Genomic DNA, 24,966 nt, shown 5'->3' on the forward strand with positions numbered 1-24,966 from the left:
CTGCTGAGTATCTGGAACTACAGATGTAGTCCCATTTGGCTAATTTTTAAAAAAATTTTGTCAAGTCAGGGTCTTGCTATGTTTCTCAGATAGTCTTGAACTTTTGGCCTTGAGGTCCTCCAGTCTCGGCCTCCCACAGTGCCGGGATTACCATGTGAGCCACTACACCCAGTGTAAATACTATTTCTGTTACGTGCCTATACCACGTTTTATAGATGCCCCAGGTTAAATTTGGATGATGACTTCATCTTAGACTAATTACTTACACTATTTCAGTGCTACATCGAAGGCATTAATATATGGATATCCAAAAATGAAAAAGTTTATTTTTATACTATTTGTTGGTTTATTCATTTTAATTCTGGTTTTTCATTAACTGTACTTTTTTGAAAGGTCTTTTAATCATCTGACCTTTTTCTTCTAGGTGTTTTTGTGGTCGCTTGGTCAAGCAACATGCTTGTTTTACGGCAAGTCTTGCCATGAAATACTCAGATGTGAAATTGGGTGACTATTTTAATCAGGCAGTAGAAGAATGGTCTGTGGAAAAGCATACAGAACAGAGCCCAACGGATGCTTATGGAGTCATAAATTTTCAAGGGGGTTCTCATTCCTACAGAGCTAAGGTATGTCACATATTTTATTTTCTTTTTTACTTCGTTTGTCTTGTTATTTAAATAATAAACATTATCACAATTTGTGTGGCAACATTGACAGAAAGTTGGTCTCTGTCATTTCTTTGCATATTTTAAAGTACATAGGTACATACAAATATAGAATTTTATCTTTTTGGTGGATTGAACGTTTCATCATTATAAAATATACTTTGTTTCTTGTCATTTTTCTTGACATGGTCTGCTTTTTCTGGAATCACTAGAGTTAAGCTATCTTTCTTCCTTTTCAGTTTTAACCTTTTCTTTCATTTTTTTTTTTTTTTTTTTTTTTTGCCAGCAACTTGACATTCTTTGAGTATACACTTTTAACCTTTTCTTATGTTTCAAAGATCTCTTTTAATTGTTTTAAAAAATGTTGTCTCCTGTGTATTTAAGTGTAAATTTACCATTATGTTATTAGTTATCTGTCTCACTTTTGTCTTTGTTCTGTTTTTTTTCTTACATTATTTTGGATTAAGTATTTTTTTATTTTTAAGTATTAAGTATTTTTTATTATTTTCTGACTCCTTAGCTTATTATTTATACAGCCATCCTTCAGGGGGCTTGGTTTCAAGACTTCCCTCAGATACCAAAGTCTACAGATGTCATAGTATTTGGATATAGTCTATGCACCCCCTCTTGTATACTTTAAATCATCTCTAGATTCCTTATAATCCCTAAGATAGGCCAAGCTCAGTGGCTCATGCCTATAATCCCAACGCTTCTGAGACTGGGAGAATGGCTTGAGGCCAGGAGTTGGAGACCAGCCTGGGCAAAACAGTGAGACTCTTGTCTCTACGTAAAATAAAAATATTAATAAAATGCCCAGTACAGTGTAAATGCTATATAAATAGTTGTTAAATTGCATTTTTTGATTTGTTTTGTTTCTTTGAGGTGTAGTTTTGCTCTTGTTGCCCAGATTGGAGTGCAATAGCACTATCTCAGCTCACTGCAACCTCTGCTTCCCAGGTTCAAGCAATTCTTCTGCCGCAAGCTTCTGAGGAGCTGGGATGACAGGTGCCTGCCACCACGCCCAGCTAATATTTGTATTTTTAGTACAGACAAGGTTTGTCTGTATTTTGGTCAGGCTGGTCTTGAACTCCTGACTTCTTGACCTACCTGCCTTGGCCTCCCAAAGTGCTGGGATTGCAGGCGTGAGCCACCGTGCCTGGCAAATTGCATTTTTTAGGGAATAATGACAAGTAAATAAAGGCTAGTACAGGCTCAGTTTTTTTTCTTGAGTATGTTTGATCCATGGTTGCTTAAAACCATAAGTGTAGATCCCATGGATACAAAAGGCCTACTATACATTCTTTTTCTATTCTTTAGAAAAGAATATTGGCCAGGCACGGTGACTCATACCTCTCCCAGCACTTTAGGAGGTGAAGGTGGCTGGATTATCTGAGGTCAGGAGTTTGAGACCAGCCTGGCCAATGTAGTGGAACCCCTTCTCTACTCAAAATACAAAAATTAGTCAAATGTGGTGGCACAAGCCTGTAGTCCCAGCTACAAGGAGGCTGAGGCTGGATAATGGCCTAAATTCAGGAGGTAGAGGTTGCAGTGGTCTGAGATCGTGCCACTGCACTCCAGCTTGGGTGACAGAGCAAGACTCGGTCTCAAAAATAAAAACAACCAAAAAAAGAAAAAGAATATTACAATAAATGTGATAAAATGCATTTTTAAACTTATCTTGGGCAGTCATGCATCACTTAACAATGAGGATATGTTTTTAGAGATGTGTTAGGCAATTTCGTCATGCTAACACTATAGAGTATATTCAGACCTAGGTGGTATAGCCTACTGTGTTTAGGCTATGTGGTATATAGCCTATTGCTTTTAGGCTATAAACCTCTATGGCGTGTTATTGTACTGAATACGGTGGGCAGGTGTAACACAGTGGTAAATATGTATCTAAATATATCTAAACATAGAAAAAGATATAGAAGGTAGGGTATTATAATATTATGAAACTGCCTCATGTATGCAGTTTGTCATTGATCAAAGTGTGTGGCACATGACTGTACTATAAATTAGTCCTTTACCACTTTTTCAACAATGCAAGAATCTTTTAGAATATTTGTAACTGCATTTATTTCTCTTAAGACTTATTTCTTGTCAGCATAAATTTTAATTTTCTGTTTATTTCAAACCCCCAAAACGTAGTTATTATTTGTTTAGATTTAAACATTTTAACCTTGGTGTGGTAGCTCATACCTGTAATCCCAGCATTTTTGGAGGCCTAGGCGGGAAGATCACTTGAGTTCAGGAGTGTCAGACCACCGAGGGCAACATAGTGAGACCTTGTCTCTACTAAAATTCAAAAATATTAGCTGGGCATGGTGGTATATACCGGTAGTCCCAGTTAATTGGGAGGCTGAAGCAGGAGGATCTATTGAGCCTAAGAAGTTGAGGCTGCATTGAGCCCTAACTGTGTCACCGCACTCCAGCTGAAGCAGGAGGATCTCTTGAGCCTAAGGAATCAAGGCTGCACTGAGCCCTGACCATGTCACTGCATTCTAGCCTGGACAACAGAACAAGGACCTGTCTGAAAAACAAACAAATACTAACAGTAAAAACCATTTTAACCTCTACATTGCTTTGTCTGCCTCTGTGTCCTGGTGAGAAAAAAATGGTGCCAAACAGTGAGCTTATCATCTCTCCAAGTTTTCCTTTTCTTTTGAATCCTGATCCCTCAAGTTCTCACTGCCTTTGTACCCAGATAATGTCTTTTTGTTGTTGTTGCCGAGACATAGTCTCGCTCTGTTGACCAGGCTGGAATGCAGTGGTGCGATCTCAGGTCACTGCAACTTCTGCCTCCTAGGTTCAAGCGATTCTCCTGCCTCTCAGCCTTTCAAGTAGCTGGGATTATAGGCTCTTGCCCCTACGACCAGCTAATTTTTTTGTATTTTTGGTAGAGAGAGGGTTTCACCATGTTGGCCAGGCTGGTCTTGAACTGCTGACCTCAAGTGATCCACCTGCCTTGGCTTCCCAAAGTGCTGGGATTAGAGGTGTGAGCCACCATGCCCGGCTACCTGCTAATGTTTTAAAGCAGGTATTACTCTTTTTTCTAGTTTTTCTAGTTCCCAGGGGACAGAGTATGTCCAAACCAACCTAGCCCATCACTGTAGGACATGGAATTTCTCATTTATTTCTAATATAGTCTTAAAAACATTAACTTTAGACTGCTTCTCTAATACTGTTTATGTGCCCAAGTATAATAATGGATTAAACAAAAGTGAAACAGAAAGACTTGATACAGAACAAAGCTGGCTGAGCGTGGTGGCTATAATCCCATCACTTTGGGAGGCCGAGGTGTGTGGATCACCTGAGGTCAGGAGTTTGAGACCGTCCTGACCAGCATGGCAAAACCCTGTCTCTGATGAGCTCAGGTGATCCACCCGTCTTGGCCTTCTAACGTGCTGGGATTAGGAGTGAGCCACCGTGCCCAGGCATTTGGTTTCATTTGTTTGTCAGTACTGAGATTTTCAGTGGTATTTGATACCTGTAAAGGAATGGAAAATACATCATTTTGCAAATACGGTTTCTTAGAGATGATTTTTAAATGTCTCAATGTCTGAATATTTGAGGTTTCTTAGGAGCTAATTCATATATGTGCTTTAGGCCAAGAGAATGAATTAATGTGGATGTAGCAAGTATGTCTTGTGATAGCACTTAAACAGGAAGTTAATTTTTAAAATATTTCAAACCAGAGGAAGTTATTTTATACATGAAAGCTTTTTTCTATTTTTCTAATGAAAGATTTTTTCAGAAATTAAACTGGAGAATCCATCTAAACACTATGAAATGTTGATTAGGATTTTCTGATTATTTCCCAATTTGATCAGATCAAATCCACTGTTACTTCCAGTGAAGAAAATCATCTATATTAAAAATATCTTTTTAAATTATACTCCAGAGTCACAGTCACTTATAAATTGACTAGATAATTGACAAACTTTCAAACAGGTAATTCACTATTTACCTCTCCTCGTAGCAAGAGTCTAGAAGCCTTCATTTTTTTCTGCCACAGTTCTTTTTTTTTTTTTTTTCTTTTCCTATCCTTTTCTGCCAGTCTAATGCTTCTCACTCACTGTGTAGTCATAGTTTAAGAAGCCAATAAATACTTCAGGTAGTTGGTGAATTGAGTCAATGGTAATTGAGTTTAAGCAGAAAGAGTAGCATTTATGTCTAAATGTTTAAAAGTTAGTTTCACTATTTCTGTAGATCTCACAGAATGATTTTTTCATTTGCTACTGCTTATTCCTTGGAGTATAAATATATTCAATGTAGCCTATGAAATCTCTTTTTACGTAATCTGATTCATAGGAAATTTTCCAAAGTCGTATAATGTTGCATTATGAAACCAATGAACATGTTCAATTATTTTGTCCTTTAAAAATTTTTTTTTAGTATGTGAGGCTATCATACGACACCAAACCTGAAGTCATTCTGCAACTTCTGCTTAAAGAATGGCAAATGGAATTACCCAAACTTGTTATCTCTGTACATGGGGGCATGCAGAAATTTGAGCTTCACCCACGAATCAAGCAGTTGCTTGGAAAAGGTCTTATTAAAGCTGCGGTTACAACCGGAGCCTGGATTTTAACCGGAGGAGTAAACACAGGTAATGTGATGATTATACCAATTTTAGTGTGTTTTAAATTTTTTCATAATATCAATTAGATATTTCAAATGACTGAATATATGAATATAGACATATTTAACTATTGTTTAATAATCTAGAGTTTGTAGATAAAAATGTTAATAGAACTTGTTTGGTTATTATTTTGTCTTAAAAAAACACTTTAGATTCTGGTGAAGCTAGGGAAATTTGAGTTTAAAAAAGAAAAAAAAAACACTTTAGAGCAGGATTTGAGAAACTATAGCCTGTGTGCTAAATCCAGCCCAAACCTTGAGTAAAGATTTATTGGAACATTCATTTATTTACTTTTATTAGCCCATTTTCGTTCTGCTATAAAGAACTTCCTGAGACTGGGTAATTTATAAAGGAAAAAGCTTGAATTGACCCACAGTTCAGCATGACTGGGAAGGCCTCAAGAAACTGAATCATGGTGGAGGGTGAAGGGGAAGCAAGGCACCTTCTTCAGAAAGTGGCAGGAAGGAGAAGTGCCTAGCGAAGAGGCAAGATCCCCTTATAAAACCATCAGATCTTGTGAGAACTCAGTCACTATCATCAGGACAGCACTGGAGAAACCACTCCCATGATTCAGTTACTTCCACCTGGTCTCTCCCAAGAAACTTGGAGATTATAGAGATTACAATTCAAGATCAGATTTGGATAGGGACACAAAGCTTAACCATATTAGTTGTATTGTCTGTGGCTATTTTTGTGCTACAACAGCAAAGGTGAATAGTTGTGACAGAGAAGGTATGCCCTGGTAGGCTTAAAATACTGTTTAGCCTTTTACAAAAAGGTTTTTGACCCTACTATAGAGCAAAGTATTATTCCCGTCACTTTCCGACTGGTGGTAAATTGATACAAGAATGGCAGGCAGTCCATTGTCTCAGCAGCAGTAAGAAGTAACTTTCAAAAATTAATTTGTGAAATACTACTGTCTTTTATTCTGTATCTTCCCTATCACATACACAGTTCAATTATAAGGAGGTCAGATTAATTTCAGTGTCTAAAGCATTTATTTAAGTCAGCTTGCAAATATCTAACTCATAATCAGCAACTTTTTTTTTTTTGAGGTGGAGTCATGCTCTGTCACCCCAACTGGAGTGCATTGGAGCCATCTCAGCTCACTGCAACCTCCGCCTCCCAGGTTCAAGCAATACTCATTCCTCAGCTTCCCAAGGAGCTGGGATTATAGATTCCCGCCACCACAAGCGGCTAATTTTTGTATTTTCAGTAGAGATGGGGTTTTCCCATGTTGATCAGGCTGGTCTTGAACTCCTGACTTCAGGTGATGCACCCATCTTGGCCTCCCAAAGTGCTGGGATTACGGGTGTGAGCCTGTAATCTCAGCACTTTTGAACCTCATTGTCAGAAATTTTTCAGGCTGCTAAGAATTTCTCATTCCATAAAACAGTAAAAATATCTACCTTCGTGGAACTTATATTTTAGTAGGGGAGATGTAGATAAACAGATATCTCAGTAATGTATAACATGTTAGATATTGATAAGTGTTATGCAGACACATGAAGTCAAGAAGAGGGATAATGAGGGATGATGGAAGGGCTGCTATTTTGTTACATGGTCAAGGAGAGCTGATATGGTGACATTTGAGGAGAGAAGGAAATGAGGAAGCAAAATATAAGAAAAACATAAGGCAGAGCACGTAAAGGGGAGGAGATGGCTTGTGTGTTGGAAGAATAGTAGTAACAGTCTTAATGTACCTTGAGTGGAACAAGCAAAGAGTGCTAGGTGATGAAGTCAGAAGTTACTGATGTATGGTGTTAGAGAAACATGGTAACTAGTAGAGACAAAGGCAGATCATCACGTGAGGCCTTGTGGACCATTATAAGCACTTTGGCTTCTGTTCTGAATCAGAAGAGGTTGTAAGTAGAGAGTCAACAGTTGCAAAGATCACTTGGGTGATGTTTTCGAAATGTAGTGTAAGTAGGCAGGGAAGCAGTTGAAAGACCTATGAAGATGTTATTTTCATAATCTGTGTGAGGGATGAAATCTTATGCGTTATGGAGATCACATTGAGTGATGCATTAGTTTGCCAGGGCTGCTATAACAAAATATCACAGACTGGGTGGCTTAAACAACAGAAGTTTGTTTTCTCATGGTTTGGGAGGCTAAAAGCCTAAGAGTAAGTGTCAGGAGATTTGCTTTCTCCTGGGGTCTCTCTCTCTCTGGCTTGCAGATGGTCGCCTTCATGCTGTGTCCTTCCTCTCATGGCCTCCTATGTATAGGTATTTCTGGTGTTTCCTTTTGTATTCAAATTTCTTTGTAAGATTACCAGTTGATGGCCAGACGCAATGGCTCACGCCTGTAATCCCAGCACTTTGGGAGGCAGAGGCGAGACCAGTGTGACCAACATGGAGAATCCCCATCTATACTAAAAATGCAAAATTAGCTGGGCATGGTGGCACATGCCTGTAATCCCAGCTACTTGGGAGGCTGAGGCAGGAGAATCAATTGAACCTGGGAGGCTGAGGTTGCAGTGAGCCAAGACCACACCACTGCATTCCAGCCTGGCCAACAAGAATGAAATTCTGTCTTAAAAAATCAAAACAAAGAAAACACCAGTTGGATATTCAGGGCCACTCCAGAGGCCTCATTTTAAATTAATTGTCACCTATTTAAAGGCCCTGCCTCTAAGTACCGTAATATTTTGAGATATCATCACATGTTTAAAGGCCCTGTCTCCAGCTACAGTCATATTTTGAGGTATTGGAAGTTAGCGGACACAATTCAGACCATAAGAAGTAATAATGGGCCAGGCATGGTGGTTCATGCCTGTAATCCTAGCACTTTGGGAAGCTGAGGCGGGAGGGTCACTTGAGCCCAGGAGTTCAAAACTAGCCTGGGCAACATGGTAAGACACTGTTTCTACCCAAAAAAAAGAATAACCAGGCATGGTGGTATTTGCCAACCATCGTAACTGTTTGGAAGAGTGAGGTGGAAGGATTGCTTGAGCCTGGGATGACAAGGCTGCAGTGAGCCAAGCCATGATCACACCACTACACTCCAGCCTGGGCAATAGAGTGAGACTTCATCTCCCTCCCTAAAAAAAAATAAGTGATAATGAGGAGTTACATGTTCCTTGGAACTGCCTTTTATTACTTTTCTCTCTCATTTTTGACTGAAAAGAGACTTTTGTATTTGTTTATTGTTTGTGTGTTTGTTTTGTGTATGGCCCTGTGCCACTGAGCTGTATTTTTAATATTTTCTAAATGATGTGTAGAGGAATAATAAAAAACTACAGTTACTTATAGGAAAAATGCAAAAATGGATTAGACGTAGTAACGTGGTAAAAGTTAGTGTTATATGTGTTTCTGGCAGTTGTGATTTGATATTATGGGGTTTAGTGGTTTTTCTTCCTTTTGTGTCCTAGTGGGTTTTTTTGGTTTTGGTTTTGGTTTTTTTTTTTTTTTTTTTTTTTTTTTGGAGACGGAGTCTCGCTCTGTCACCCCAGGCTGGAGTACAGTGGTACAGTCTCGGCTCACTGCAACCTCTGCCTCCCAGATTCAAACACTTCTCCTGCTGGAGCCTCCTAAGTAACTGGGATTACAGGCGCCCTCTACCATGCCCTGCTAATGTTTGTATTTTTAGTGGAGACGGGGTTTTACCATGTTGGCCAGGCTGGTCTCAAACTCCTGACGTTATGATCTGCCCGCCTTAGCCTCCCAAAGTGCTGGGATTACAGGTGTGAGCCACTAAGCCCGGCTGGTCCTCGTATATTCTTTTGTAGGTTTGGATATGACCTTGTTTTAAGTTTGTTATGACCTTGTTGCTTTACGTCTTGTATGTATAAAGAAATATACCACATATTGTAGCGTTACAGATTGAGCACAGGATTGTTTTGAACACAATAAAGACTGTAATCCCAGAACTTTGGGAGGCTGAGGCAGGACCATCACATGAGCCCAAAATTCAAGACCTGCTTGGACAACATGGGAAGACCTTGTCTCTACCAAAAACAAAACAAACAAACAAAAAACAAATTAACAGGCTGTGTTACCATGCACCTGTAGTCTACCTACTTGGGAGGCTCAGAAGGGAGTATCACTTGAGTCCAGGAGTTTGAGGCTGCAGTGAGTTGTCATTGCACGACTGCATTCTTTCCTGGGGGACACTGTCTCCAAGAAAATAGAAATAACAAAATGAATAAAATTTTTTATTAACAGGTGTGGCAAAACATGTTGGCGATGCCCTCAAAGAACATGCTTCCAGATCATCTCGAAAGATTTGCACTATCGGAATAGCTCCATGGGGAGTGATTGAAAACAGAAATGATCTTGTTGGGAGAGATGTAAGAATTATTTTTACAATTTCTTATGTTTGAAATTCTGTATAAATAAAATTATAGTAAGAATAGTGCCAGTTTAAAATATTTGTGATTATATTATACTTTTCAAATTAAGTTCAAAAAGCATTTTCCTGAGGATTTCTTCTGATCTTTTTGAAAATGCATAAATATAAATAATTCATAACTATCAGTTCATAAGTTTAAATGGTGTTATAGTGTTGGCACATTTTGCTTTTAGTCTTTTATTTATAAAGTTATTTCATGTTTTTCATGTATACTAGTCTTTGTAATTAAATTTTTAATGACTACATAAGAATTTTATTCTAAGAATAGGAGGTAGGAGTCAAATACTTGTTTTGTTTGAATAGGTTGAAGATGTGTGAATTGGTTATAGATATTTATCAAGACTGTTAAGAAGAATTACTGACTGTGTGCTGTGGCTCACACCTGTAATCCCAGCACTTTGGAAGCTGAGGCGGGCCAGTCACGGGAGATCAGCAGTTCGAGACCAGCCTGGCCAACATGGGGAAACCCCATCTCTACTAAAAATACAAAAAATTAGCTGTGCATGGTAGCAGAGGCCTCCCCAGCTACTCGATAGGCTGAGGTGGGAGAATTGCTTGAAACCTGGCGGCAGAGGTTGCAGTGAGCTGAGATTATGCCACTGCACTCCAGCCTGGGTGACAAAGCAAAATCAGTCTCATAAATAAATTAATACATGCAGTTACTGAATTGTAATGATCTCTTACTAAATTTCTTTTTTTTTTTTTTTTTTTTTTGAGATGGAGTTTCGCTCTTGTTGCCCAGGCTGTAGTGCAATGGCGCGATCTCGGCTCACCTTAACCTCCGCCTCCTGGGTTCAGGCAATTCTCCTGCCTCAGCCTCCTGAGTAGCTGGGATTACAGGCACACGCCACCATGCCCAGCTAATTTTTAGTATTTTTAGTAGAGACGGGGTTTCACCATGTTGACCAGGATGGTCTCGATCTCTTGACCTCGTGATCCACCCGCCTCGGCCTCCCAAAGTGCTGGGATTACAGGCTTGAGCCACCGCGCCCGGCATCTCTTACTAAATTTCTAATGTTAGTTTTAAAGAGTCTACTCACGGCTAGAAAAATAACAATATGACATTTTATTGTTTTTTACTGTGACTTTTTTTTTTTTGAGATGGAATTTTGCTCTTGTTGCCCAGGTTGGAGTGCAGTGGCAAGATTTGGGCACCCTGCAACCTCTGCCTCCCGCATTCAAATGATTCTCCTGCCTCAGCCTCCTGAGTAGCTGGAACTACAGGTGCCTGCCATCACGCCAGGCTAATTTTTGTAGTTTTTGTAGAGATGGGGTTTCACCACGTTGGCCAGGCTGGTCTTGAGCTCCTAACCTCAGGTGATAAACCTTTCTTAGCCTCCCAAAGTGCTGGGATTATAGACGTGAGCCACCATGCCCAGCCACAATGTCTTTTATATATTGTAGTTTATTCACTTAATCTGATAATAGTTTCTTTGCATTATTTACTTATTTACTGCTTCTCTCTTTGCATATGATGATGAAATATATAATTTTGTAATACAGGTGAAGATATAATCATGTGTTTTAAATCATTGATTAATCTTCAGCTGCTTAAAAGCTTATGCTTTTTGATACATTCTTTGTTATTTCATATTTACTTCTGTATGTAAAATAGAATTTTATTTCTTACTTGTCTTTACAGATTATTTCAAAATTTATGTTACATTATACTGTATTTAATCCTGCTCACTAACTCTTATGTTTGCTGTTGTTTAGGTGGTTGCTCCTTATCAAACCTTATTGAACCCCCTGAGCAAATTGAATGTTTTGAATAATCTGCATTCTCATTTCATATTGGTTGATGATGGCACTGTTGGAAAGTATGGGGCAGAAGTCAGACTGAGAAGAGAACTTGAAAAAACTATTAATCAGCAAAGAATTCATGCTAGTAAGGGAATTCACGAATTTTTTATTGTTGGAATTGTTCTGGGCTGTATTAATAGCCAACAGCATTCTAAGAAGATATAATGTTCTTTGAAGTGCTTTTTCTTACATAGCAAGATAATATATGAAACAACCAACAGTGGTTGATCTTACATAAAGTGATAAGACCAAGGAAAAGGAGTCAGAATTGGGCACTCAGTTATCAAGGCTAAAACCAAAAAAGGTTCATTGGAAGCCCTGCTGTTATTGTAATCCCATTGCAGCCCAAGGAATCCATAAATATTCTTAATGTGTGATTTATTCCAATACAAGGCTATGAAATTCAAGATTGAAAACTAAAAGGGACGAATATTACTAAAAGAAAGAAATCAGTTTAAAATTTATAAAATGCCGGGCGCGGTGGCTCAAGCCTGTAATCCCAGCACTTTGGGAGGCCGAGGCGGGTGGATCACGAGGTCGAGAGATCGAGACCATCCTGGTCAACATGGTGAAACCCCGTCTCTACCAAAAATACAAAAAATTAGCTGGGCATGGTGGTGCGTGCCTGTAATCCCAGCTACTCAGGAGGCTGAGGCAGGAGAATTGCCTGACCCCAGGAGGCGGAGGTTGCGGTGAGCCGAGATCGCGCCATTGCACTCCAGCCTGGGTAACAAGGGCGAAACTCCGTCTCAAAAAAAAAAAAAAAAAAAAAAAAAAAAATTTATAAAATGAGTATCACTGTTTGGCTAAATGTGTCTTAAAAGTTGTATTCCTGGGACTGATTTTCCAGTCCAACCATGTTTGTATTTTCTTGGTTCAACATCTAAATTTTTTTTTTTTTTTTTTTTTTGAGACAGAGTACTCACTCTGTCACCTAGGCTGGAGTGCAACGGCGCGATCTTGGCTCACTGCAACCTCTGCCTCCCAGGTTCAAGCGATTCTCTTGCCTCAGACTCCTGAGTAGCTGGGATTACAGTCACATGCCACCGCGCCCAGCTAATTTTTGTATTTTTAGTAGAGATGGGGTTTCAACATTTTGGCCAGGCTGGTCTTGAACTCCTGACCTTGTGATCCACCCGCCCCGGCCTCCCAAAGTGCTGGGATTACAGGCATGAGCCACTGCGCCTGGCCCAACATCTAAATTTTTATTTCAAATAAAGGAAAAGTTGTAATCTAAGGACACCAAGAAGTTGAGCTCTGTGACGAAGTGAAATAGAAATTTTAAAACTACAGAACAGTGTTTACAGATTATGGTGGAATCAGAGCTTTTGCTAAAAGTTAAGAAGGCTGGGTGTGGTGGCTCTCGCCTGTAATCCCAGCACTTTGGGAGGCTGAGGCAGGTGGATCACCTGAGGTTAGGAGTTCAAGACCAGCCTGGCCAACGTGGTGAAACCCCGTCTCTGCAAAAACTACAAAAATTAGCTGGGTGTGCCTGTAATACCAGCTACTCAGGAGGCTGAGACAGGAGAATCACTTGAGCTCAGGAGGCAGAGGTTGCAGTGAGTGGAGATCTCATCACTGCATTCGAGCCTGGGTGACAGAGCGAAACTCCTTCTCAAAAAAAGAAAAGTTAAGAATCGTTTATAGTTCTACAGTTACCTTTTGTTTGTTTGTTTGCATTTTCTCAGTGCACTGCAAGTTATGGTAAAAGCAAAAATTTGTATTCTTTACGAATTTTGTTCTGTTACTCTTCTAGAGGTCTTGGAATTTTATTGATCAGTTCCAGTTACGTAATTCTGTCATCCATTTCTTCTTTAATTTTTAAGTTTTTTCATTTTTTCTTTTTTTTACAAACCCTGCATGTGGCATTTGAGACAGTCATTAATTTCTATATTAATGTCTCAGTACATTTGGAATCAGAAATACATGTTTTGAAAATAAATAAAAACAGGCCGGGTGCAGTGGCTCATGCCTGTAATCCCAGCACTTTGGGAGGCTGAGGCGAGTAGATCACAAGTCAGGACTTCAAGACCAGCCTGGCCAATATGATGAAACTCTGTCTCTAATAAAAATACAAAAATTAGCCAGGTGTGGTGGCGTGTGCCTGTAGTTCCAGCTGCTTGGGAGTCTGAGGCAGGAGAATTGCTTGAACTGGGGAGGGAGGGGTTGCAGTGAGCTGAGATTGCACTGCTACACTTCAGCCTGGGCAACAGAGCAATACTCTGTCTCAGAGAAAAAAACAAAAACTGATATATGTTAGAAGTTCAACTAATGTAGTATTAAAAAGCAAACTAAAAAATTAGTGTTTATATTTCTCGTCAAGAGCTCAATAAAATATAGAAAACAAATTTTTGCTTTTAAGTAGTGGACATGTAAATTATTTGATATGTGTTAAATTATCTATTGGATTTTCTAATTTTGTCATTTAGGGAACAGCCTGGAAGATAGTGACAAAGTAATATATTCATTATTTCGTTTACTTATGTGAACTGGTATCAGGTGGAATGCTTAAAGTCAAGTCAACACAGTCTTAGGTTTTTACTTTTTATTTTAATTTTCAGTAAAATTAAAATTAGAGTACTGAATTTTACCTACTTTTTTTTCTTGGAGAGAAACTTGCTTGGGATGAAATAATTTTTTAATTTAACTTTGCTCTTTTTAGGAATTGGCCAAGGTGTCCCTGTGGTGGCACTTATATTTGAGGGGGGGCCAAATGTTATCCTCACAGTTCTTGAATACCTTCAGGAAAGCCCCCCTGTTCCAGTAGTTGTATGTGAAGGAACAGGCAGAGCTGCAGATCTACTAGCATATATTCATAAACAAACAGAAGAAGGAGGGTAAGTGTATGACAACATTTTAATGAATTTATTTATTTTATTATTATTTTTTGAGATGGAGTCTTGCTCTGTGTCCCAGCCTGGATGGAATGCAGTGGTTCAATCTTGGCTCACTGCAACCTTTGCCTCCTGGTTTCAAGCGATTCTCCTGCCTCAGCCTCCTGAGTAGCTGGGATTACAGACATGTGCCACCACGTCCAGCTAATTTTTGTTTTTTTTTTTTGAGACTGAGTTTCGCTCTCGTTACCCAGGCTGGAGTGCAATGGTGCGATCTCGGCTCGCCGCAACCTCCGTCTCCTGGGTTCAGGCAATTCTCCTGCCTCAGCCTCCTGAGTAGCTGGGATTACAGGCACGCGCCACCATGCCCAGCTAATTTTTTGTACTTTTTTTTTAAGTAGAGACGGGGTTTCACCATGTTAACCAGGATGGTCTCAATCTCTTGACCTCGTGATCACCCGCCTTGGCCTCCCAAAGTGCTGGGATTACAGGCATGAGCCACTGTGCCCGGCTTTTTTTTTTTTTAAGTAGATACGGGGTTTCACTGTGTTGGCCAGGCTGGTCTCGAACTCCTGACCTCAAGCGATCCACCCATCTTGGCCTCTCAAAGTTCTGGGATTATAGGCGTGAGCCACTGTACCTGGCCCATTTTAATGAATTTATTCAAGAGGCTTGTGGTTTTTCGAATACAGAGTTGGATTCCTCTCTGTGTTTTATGAACATGAAAATTTCAACTTTAATAAAATACTTTGTTAAGGATTGAGGAAATAGCCTGACTCATGTTATTGGAACAAATTAAAACAATCTTCATGGAACACAGTATTGTAAGATCTGTCAAACATAGAGGCACTTATCTTTTAACCTAGTAGTTTCATTTCTGGGAATCGTTCCTACAGATGTACATCTGTGAAATAATGTATGTATAAAGCTATACATACATTGTTCTGGGTTCTTTGTAAAAGATTGGAACAAAGTACAACATGAGAAGATTACCAAAATATATACATGTAAAAAGGAAGGTATAGAGAAGCATTTATATTGTGCCACATTTTACCTATAATAAAAGGAAAGGGGATAATTATTTGTGTATGCAGAAAGACATTTTGAAAAGTTATATGAGTAAACGATTCCTGAAAATAATTGTGATAGAACTGGGCAGTTGAAAGACAGTGGGAAGGAGACTTAACACTATTAATTTTAATATTTTAACATTTTATTATTTTCTACTATATTTTTGAGCCATGTAAATATATGAAGTATTCAAAAAAGAAAAATGTGAGTGCTTATGTTTAAAAATATCATAGTGAAATACTACTTTATACATCATAATTATCTTAAAATTATTTTTATACAGTGTCTTATGTGAGTACTGATACTGCCACACATACTTTTTGATAAAATTCATAAAGTAGTTCAACGAGGAAAATGACTTCATATATTTTCCTTTCAAGATTTATATTGGTAGTCTCATGAAGGAGAAAATAATCCCACTCAAGTATTTAATATTAATACATTATTTTCAAAGATCTTACATGGATCTACCTGTACTTCATATTGATCATATGAATAATGAAAGATGAAATCAGTGAATTAATTTATGTTTCCTTTTATTCCAGGAATCTTCCTGATGCAGCAGAGCCCGATATTATTTCCACTATCAAAAAAACATTTAACTTTGGTCAGAGTGAAGCAGTTCATTTATTTCAAACACTGATGGAGTGCATGAAAAGAAAGGAGCTTGTAAGTAGATTTCAGCAGAAATTTAAAAAGCTAAGCCTTTTTTATTTCTTGCAAAGCACATTCTAAGTTGATGAAATACTTCTGTTTTTAATTTGGATTTTAAACTTTGAAATCTTTATTAACCATATAAATATGTCACTTATTGGTCTGTTCAAACTGAGAAATTTTATAGGAGGATTGTAGTTTTTTATATGGCTTTGAGACTGTGTATTTGTGCCTCTCTTTTAGCAAAGTAACTAGGGCTCAACAGATCATGTTCAGTACCAAGGAAGAACTGTAAAGAGTTGTTAATGGCTTCTGTGATAAAATATTTGAAAAAAAAATCTTAAATGTGTTTCAGCCTGTTAAAGATCAGTGGTGTTTACTTTCAGTCATGTAAATGTGGGCTTAAGTTTTCGAAGATAAAATTTTTTAGCAAGCCTATAAATAGGTAACATAACATGATTGGATTTGCTGTCTTTTGTGAACTATGAAATAAAGTTGGCTGGAAATTTTTTATTGGAGTATAATAATCTTTCATTTCTTTCTTTCTTTCTTTTTTGGAGACAGAGTCTTGCTCTGTTGCTCAGGCTGTAGTGCAGTGGTGCAATCTCAGCTCACTGCAACCTCTGCCTTCCGGGTGCAAGCGATTCATTCTCCTGCCTCAGCATCCCGAGTAGCTGGGACTACAGGTGTGTGCCACCACGGCTGGCTTATTTTTATATTTTCACTAGAGCTGGTGTTTCACCATGTTGGCCAGGCTGGTCTCAAGCACCTGACCTCAGGTGATCCTCCCACCTTGGCCTCCCAAAGTACTGGAATTACAAGCATGAGCTATGTGCCTGGCCATCTTTCACTTTATGAAAAATGTTATTAAATTACAATTTCTGAAATGGTGCTATGTTTCAAGTAATTTAAAGACATTTAAATTGTAATTTAAAGATTTGACTAATACACTTCTCATTCAAGAATGCATACATTATATGAATATGTAAATTTTCATTCTGTGGAAGGAACTGTAGGATTATTTACTTTGATAAGGAGTCTGTGGCCTCATCCCCTAAATTGTTTGCTCTAGTAAGGGACATGAGATAGTGCAAAATATGAATATAATATGAAACCAAATAGTTTTATATACTTGCCATTTTATTTGGTAAATGATAAAGTCTTTAAAAATTTTTTGGTTTTTCGGATGAAATAGTTACTATATACATAACATAAACATATGTGTATGTATGTTTATGTATACATAATACATTTCTAGATACATACATATGTATTTTGTCTCCTATAGAGTTGGAAATTACTGAGTTTTGTGATGCCTTTGTTTTAAAAATATAAAGGCATAATGTTATGAATTTATCTTTAAATAGATCACTGTTTTCCATATTGGGTCAGATGAACATCAAGATATAGATGTAGCAATACTTACTGCACTGTTGAAAGGTAAGCCTCAAAGAACTTTATTTGTAAGACCTTTATTTTATATAAGTATTTGTGTGTCTGTGTGTCTGTGTGTCTGTGTGTGTGTGTGTGTGTGTGTGTGTGCGCGTGTGTGTGTGTGCGTGTGTGCGTGTGTGTGTGTATGTATACAGAAGATAGAATCTTTTAATATGGCTAAGTGCTTGCAAAGTGAATTTTCAATCATTTTTCTTTGTGAAAGACCCAATGTTGGTTTCCTTGGCAGTAAGATAGCTTTTGATTTAATCTTTAGAATTTAAGAAATAAAAGTTTTTAGCAAGGTTTATGCCACCAAGCCTATTTAATAGTCCTATTAAAAATGTGTAACATCCTGGGCCAGGCACTGTGGCTCACACCCGTAATCCTAACACTTTGGGAGGCCAAGGCAGGAGGATCGCTTGAGGCCAGGAGTTTGAGACCAGCCTGGGCAACATAGGCTCGGCTCTACAAAAAATTTAAAAATTGAGAGGCTAAGGTGGAATCACTTCAGCCTGGAAGGTTGAGGCTACAGTGAGCTGTGATTATGCCACTATACTCCAGTCTGGGCAACGGAGCAAGACCCTATCTTACAACAAACAAAAATTAGCTATGCATGGTGCTGCGCACTTTATAGTCTCAGCTGCTCAGGAAGTGGAGGCAGGAAGATAGCTTGAGCCCAGAGTTTGAGGTTACAGTGAGCTGTGATCACACCACTGCACTCCAGCCTGGGTGACAGCAAGACCTTGTCTCTAAGAAAAAATAAAAATGTGTCACAATCTTAATCAGCTGAAAAATTAGTGTTTAAAGGTCATAGGCATTAGTTGATAGCTTTTAAAGATAGGATTTTAAAACATGCTATCTTCATTCTGAAGGGAAAATTTGAAAACTAGCGGTGTCTTCCAGGACTAAGGGATTGAAGCACATACATACACACTGAGCTGTTTTCTTCTCAGTATCTCCCCAAAGACATCTAACAGATGAAACAACATTATAGGGAAAAATCTTTTCAGAAATTAGAAACTATGATGGTAGCCCATCTGCCTACTTGAAAGTTAGTGTAGAGTGGTATGCCAGGAGCACAGCACATTAAAAGGATACCGTCTTTTTATTTACAAGAATTACTTGCCTATTAGATCATAATAAATTGCCAATGCATTAAGCATTTTAAAAATACTGTGATAAAATGTATTTATATCATCTGGGATCGAGATCACAAGTGATAGGAAACCCAGAAACCAAAAAGGAAAAAAAAAATTTTATAAATGGGATTGCATAAAAATAAAGGCTGAGTGTGCTGGCTTACACCTGTAATCTCAGCAATTTGGGAGGCCGAGGTGGGCAGATCACTTAAGGTCAGGAGTTGAAGATTAGCCTGGCCATCATGGTGAAACCTCGGCTCTGCTAATAATACAAAAATTAGCAGGGGTCAGTGGCAGGCGCCTGTAGTCCCAGCTACTCAGGAGGCTGAGGCACAAGAATCACTTGAACCTGGGAGGTGGAGGTTGCAGTGAGCCAAGATCACACCGCTGCACTACAGCCTGGGCGACAGAGTGAAACTGTCTCAAAAAAAAAAAAAAAAGTTAAAAAGAAAGTACCATATCCATTAAATTATTTGCCATGTACTTTTCTGTGTATTAACCACTGTGTTTAACTGATTTACATTATTTATTTCTACAAGTCATATTTCCTATGGTTTTACTCATTTTATAAATGAGGAAACGAAGGAATAGAAATGTTAAAGTGAAGGGATCAAAAAGAGCTGTTTAAAATTAATAAAAAGATGACTAATTTGTGGGAAAATGGGTCAGAACTTATGTAATAGGTAATTAGTAGAGGAATCCAAATGCATGGAGAAAATATGGAAGGATGGTCTGTGTTACAGTAATAAATTTTGGGAGGCTGAGGCAAGCAGATCACTTGAGCCCAGGAGGTTGAGATCAGCCTGGGCAACATGGCAAAAACCTGTCTCTACAAAAAAAATACAAAAATTACCCTGGTGTTGTGCCATGTAACTTTGGTCCCTGCTACTTGAGACACTGAGGTGGGAGGATCAGTTGAGCCCAGGAGGCGGAGGTTGCAGTGAACCAAGATCACGCCACTGCACTCCAGCCTGGACAACAGAGAGAAACCCTGTCTCAAAAAAAGAAAAAAACTCCCTTATCCATGGCACATGGAGAAATGGGTATACTTATACCTCTCCCCTGGTGGAGGGTAGAAGTGATCTGAAATACTTTGTAGTATATCAAAAGCCTTAAAGTATACATCCTTGTACTCAGCAATTTGACTTGTAGAAAATCATCCTATTTGAATAATCAAGCATGTGTGCAAAAACATACTCAGCAAAAAATTCAAAATAACCTGAATATCTACCATTTGAAGTATGTGTTAAATAAATTTTGGCTTATCTATTAGTATATATAAGGTGGATTTATATATAATTTTAAGAAGGATCAAAGTGTGATAACAAGGAAAATAAAGCAAGCTACTGAACACTTGTAGTATGGACCCATTTTTGAATAAACAATGAAAAGTATATGCATGAGTTTGTATATGCACAGAAAAGCACCTGACAGGCTATTTTCAGAATCCTAGTAGCACTCTCTCTGTTATAGAAACAGTTCATCTTTGTTTTCTTCTCATTTTTTCTGCATTCCTAAATGTTTGCAGCGAATGGGAATATGTCATTTATAGTTGGAAAGGTAAAGTTCTTAACGGTGGGGCTAATCTTAACTCTCTGAGGCAGGCTGCTTCTGAATGGTGGCTGAAACCAGCTGTGTAAGTTAATTAAAGAATGGTGGGGAGATGTCGGAAGTGTTTGGGCTGGGCACTATGGCTCACACTTGTAATCCCAGCACATTGGGAGGCCAAAGTGGAAGGATCACTTGAGGCTGGGAGTTTGAGACCAGCCTTGTCCACAGAGTGAGAGTCTGTCTCTACAAAAAGTTAAAAAATTAGCCGGATGTGGTGGTGCTCATCTGTAGTCTCAGCTACTCAGAGGCTAAGGCGGGTGGTATGCTTGAACCCAGGAATTCAAGGCTGCAGTGAGCCATGATCACCTTTGCACTTCAGCCTGAGCAACAGACTAAGACCCCATCTCTTTTTTTAAAAAAGTGTTCACCTTTTAATGGAGATAAATTAATGAACCTATCAACTATTTTCTTTATTCGATTAGGTACTAATGCATCTGCATTTGACCAGCTTATCCTTACATTGGCATGGGATAGAGTTGACATTGCCAAAAATCATGTATTTGTTTATGGACAGCAGTGGCTGGTATGTAAATAATCTACATACACAATACAATTAAATTAAGTAATAAAAAAGTATTTGCGGGAACTGTGACCTGAGATGACATTTTACCTTTCTGCCAACAGTTCAAAAACAGTTTAAGTATTTCTACACTATTCTGATCCAGTTTAGGATTTAACATATACCTCTAGAGAAAACCTTATTTTTTAATAAAGTATGTAGATCTCTAAGAACCTTAGAACTGAAAGAAGCTTTAGAACTCATGCTCTGTGTACAAGAGAAGCCATTTTAGCATTTCCCCTGATGTTTAGGCCTATTCCTTTTGTAGTCTTCTTCATCCTACTAAATGGGAGCAACTTCTTCCTAGTTTCTAAGATGAGAGACTTTAGTGTTATCCTTTACTTTTCTCTTTCTCATGTAGTCCAATCCAGTTCCATCTGTAAATCTTGTCAGATCTATTTCCAAGTACCTAATTTTATCATCCTGGTCTAGTTCTATCATTATTCTCTTGTGTTTTTTCTTTTACTGAAATGGTAGCATCCTTTTTGGTTTCACTACTCTCATACTTGCTCTCCTTTTACAGACAGGAGATGAATCATATTCCATTTACTGAGAGCATAATCCAGAGCCTTACATGCCACCACTATCCCGTTTGTTCTTTTTTATCTAACCTATTTGGTGTTCTTGCTGTTCTTTGAACATATCAAGTATGCTCCTATCTCTAGGCTTTGTACTTACTGGTCTCTCTGTCTGTAACATTCTTCCCTAGGTATCCACTTGGGCTTAATTCCTCATGTCTTTCTGGCCTCTAACCAAATGCCTCCTCTTTGGATTTCTCTGTCCGCCCTATTTTAATAGCATCCCCCTATACCAGCATTTTTCCCTGCTATTTTTCTCCATCTAGCTTTTGTCACCATCTGACAAACCATATAATGTAGCTATTATTTATTGTTTGTCTTTCTCCAAGAAAGTAAACTTTATGAGGGCAAGAATATTTTTCAGTTTTGTTTACTGCTGTATTAACAGCTTGGTGTGTAGTAGATCACTTAAAGTTTTGTTACATGTCTGAATCATTAGGAGGCTGGGCAGATTAAACGTTCATTTGTACCTTGAAGTATTATCAGCCTTTATGGAGGATGAACTAGATCTTTTTTGTCCACATAGTAAATATAAACGGCAAATTGCAGAAAAGTATGCACAGTATGATCTTATTTGTGGCAAATTATCCTTATAAATGTACAAACATTAATGCATATCTACATGTACTGTGTAGTCATAGTACCTTTCTAAAACTGTTAACATGGGATTCATCTTGGAGAGATGGGAGCTGAAGGAGAGAAAGTTTTATTTTATACCATTTTATAGTGTTTGATTTTTTTTAAAAAACCATGAGAATGTATTTCCTGTATAATAATAAAAAACAGTTTATTTAGTCACTTCTCCTCTTGCAGGACTACAGAGGAAAAAAAATTAATCATCTGTGGTGATGACTATAACCAACCTTATTTTTCCCTTTGAATAGTTTAACTGGATTTTGTTCTCCTCAGATGTAAAGGCTTGGATGAAGCATTTATTTTCTGTGTATATGTGGTTTGTCTGATGGATTTCTTCTGCATAATGTTACCTATTTGATTTTGTGTTTCTTGCTAAACTTAGAATTTGGAGGACAGTTGTTTTCTTTTCTTCTTGCTTGCCAGGAGTTCAGTATGCATTGAGGAAATGTTGCTTACAAAGCAGACACATTTTTTTAAATGGCCACTTTTTCCCCTCTGATATGAAAATTTAGTTTTTGTTCTAGGGCAATGGTTATAAACACAGATAGAATGTTCTTGTTTTAAAAACGTTAATTTTGTTATATCCCCTTTTAGTTTACTAAAGTGAAATTTCATAAGTAGTAAATTAAGAATATGTGTATAAAGCCCTAACTGTAATAAGACAGAAAAAGTGATTTGTAATAAAAAATAAATAGTATATAAATGTTCAAGAGTGGCAGTATAAAACACATGGTAAGTCAGATGTCTGCAGTTACAACAAGAATTAGTGTAAATGCTGCAGTTATGCCTACTAATACAAGTAGGTTGTTGGTAACTTAAGTATCCTGGGGAACAGATAAACGCCCTTTATGAGTGTAGGACAAAGAAAGAACAGAGAGAAGACCAAGTGGGCACTGGAATAATGTTAGAATGTTAATGTTAGAATAAGTAATAACATCAGGATTATTTGTATGTGGTAAGTGAAAGAAGGAACTAACCTTAAGTAAAATAGTAGTAAAATGCCATGGTAAACTACAGTCTGTTAATGTAGAGAAAACTAAGAAGTATTGTTTTCTTGGAAATCAGGCCTTATTTTTAAGCATGTGAAAATATTTTCCTTGTGACAGAACTGAGCAGTGAAAAATGAAAACATACTTTCCATCTTTAAATTCTATCATGTAAAAGGCATACATTTCATCAGTATATACTTTAAAAAGACCTGGATGTAGTGGCTCACACCTCTAATCCCAGTAGTGGGGAGACTGAAGTATTAGGATCACTTGAGGCCAGGAGTTTGAGACGTGTCTCTATTTTTTTTTTTTTTTTTTTTAAAAAAAGGCAGATACAGGAGTGGACACCTGCAATTCTAGCTACATGGGAGGCTGAGGTGGGAAGATCCCTTTAACCCCTGAGTTTGAGGCTGCAGTGAGCTATGATCTTGCCACTGGGTGACAGAATGAGACATCGTCTCAAAAACCAAAAGTATATACTTAAAATATCATGAAGAGTGTATTCTTGCTAGGTAATGGAAGTTGAAGATAGATTGGAAAAGTAAAGGATAATACAAGTTGCTCTAGAGAAGTTGTGTGTTGTGTGTTAAACCTCTAAAGATAGAATCAGAATAAAATTGAAAAATGATGGGTAAAAAACCAGTGGTTTTCTATTGATTTTGCCACAAAATATTAAAAATAGACTATATTAAAACAGCCTTTATTAATAATACTCAGTGAAATACCTACATTTCATGTCTCTACTGATTTACCAGTATTTGATTTGGAAGTCTGTTGAAGTCCATAAAATAGGCTTTAATGTATAAAGGACTGCTGCAAATGCTGAATGATACAGATGTGTTATATTAAGCCCAAGTGACATAGGTTGTATTGCTGTCAAATGATTTTTTTTCTCTAATGATGAATAATTTCTTTTAATGTTCTGAGGAAAACTAAGTACAGTCTTGCTGACTTTTCTGGTGGTTGTATTTTTGCAAAATTCATTGTAGAACAAAAACCATGATGAAATACTTTGTGTTCATTTGTAAGGCAGAATTACTGGTTTTTCACTCGTGAACATCTGACAGGATAATAAAAAGTTGTGTGGGATGTGGGATAGTTTCTTTCTCCGTAGAATTGTTCAGTATATTGTGTGATTTCTGATGTACTCTTACCCTACCCATTAAATATTAGTAACAACACTCAGTTATGGAAATGATCCTTCCCACAAAACCTTCCCTAAACACTGAGAGCCATTGCTCTAAGGTATTCTTTCCTGAGATTTAATTGATGATGGAGTCTGTTTTTCCCCTCATGTAACCCTTGTTCTTCTACAGAAATAGCGTTTGTGGAATATTCTTTAAGAAACGTTGTTGTAGAGAGGTCTTTTTATCTATTCCTTAAATACCTTAAGTTTTATTAGCTTTTTACTGTATTTCATCTTTCTAATTTTGTTCTAAAACTGTTGGGAACAAATTAAGTATAAATCCTAAGGACTTAACATTTAGAAGTGTTTGTGTAATTAGAATGTGTGAAATACATATTTATTAAATTTGATACTCCTAGGTTGGATCATTGGAACAAGCTATGCTTGATGCTCTTGTAATGGATAGAGTTGCATTTGTAAAACTTCTTATCGAAAATGGAGTAAGCATGCATAAATTCCTTACCATTCCGAGACTGGAAGAACTTTACAACACTGTAAGTCTACATTAAAATTCTTTATTGACTAATTATCTCTTTGAGGAAATGTTACTTTACCTAAATATAGCTATTCCTACTGATAAAACTTTTAATGTCTTCCTTGGTTATATGAAAAAAATATAGCCAGTCTTAGTGTGGATTAGTTGTATTACAGTCTGAAACCTTTTCCTTGTTTAGAACCCTTCCCTGTCACCATATCCACATAGGAAGGAAAGGTAGGCTTAATAGTCCTATTTCCCTTTTGCTCCTCTCACCCCTTTTAAAACTGTAGGATCAACTTCTTGTTTTTGTTTGTTTTTTGAGACAGAGTTTAAG

At 37.7% G+C, this 24,966-nt stretch overlaps 1 protein-coding gene across 5 annotated transcripts in view; it reads left to right on the plus strand.

Moving 5' to 3' along the window:
- Positions 1 to 24,966, plus strand: part of TRPM7 (transient receptor potential cation channel subfamily M member 7) — a 127,778-nt gene that overhangs the window by 42,918 nt on the left and 59,894 nt on the right. For 2 of the 5 annotated variants that reach the window (XM_010339488.3, XM_039469174.2), the window contains exons 4-12: positions 425 to 623; positions 5,061 to 5,274; positions 9,474 to 9,598; positions 11,377 to 11,548; positions 14,126 to 14,300; positions 15,914 to 16,037; positions 17,390 to 17,462; positions 20,629 to 20,729; positions 24,514 to 24,648. In XM_010339488.3, the coding sequence (XP_010337790.1) occupies positions 425 to 623; positions 5,061 to 5,274; positions 9,474 to 9,598; positions 11,377 to 11,548; positions 14,126 to 14,300; positions 15,914 to 16,037; positions 17,390 to 17,462; positions 20,629 to 20,729; positions 24,514 to 24,648 (1,318 nt within the window). Of the gene's footprint in view, positions 1 to 424; positions 624 to 5,060; positions 5,275 to 9,473; positions 9,599 to 11,376; positions 11,549 to 14,125; positions 14,305 to 15,913; positions 16,038 to 17,389; positions 17,463 to 20,628; positions 20,730 to 24,513; positions 24,649 to 24,966 lie in introns of those variants that run through there. The other 3 variants (XM_074393608.1, XM_074393610.1, XM_074393609.1) reach the window with 3 other exon arrangements.

Source organism: Saimiri boliviensis, chromosome 2 (genome assembly GCF_048565385.1).
Source record: "Saimiri boliviensis isolate mSaiBol1 chromosome 2, mSaiBol1.pri, whole genome shotgun sequence".
NCBI classification, from domain to species: domain Eukaryota; kingdom Metazoa; phylum Chordata; class Mammalia; order Primates; family Cebidae; genus Saimiri; species Saimiri boliviensis.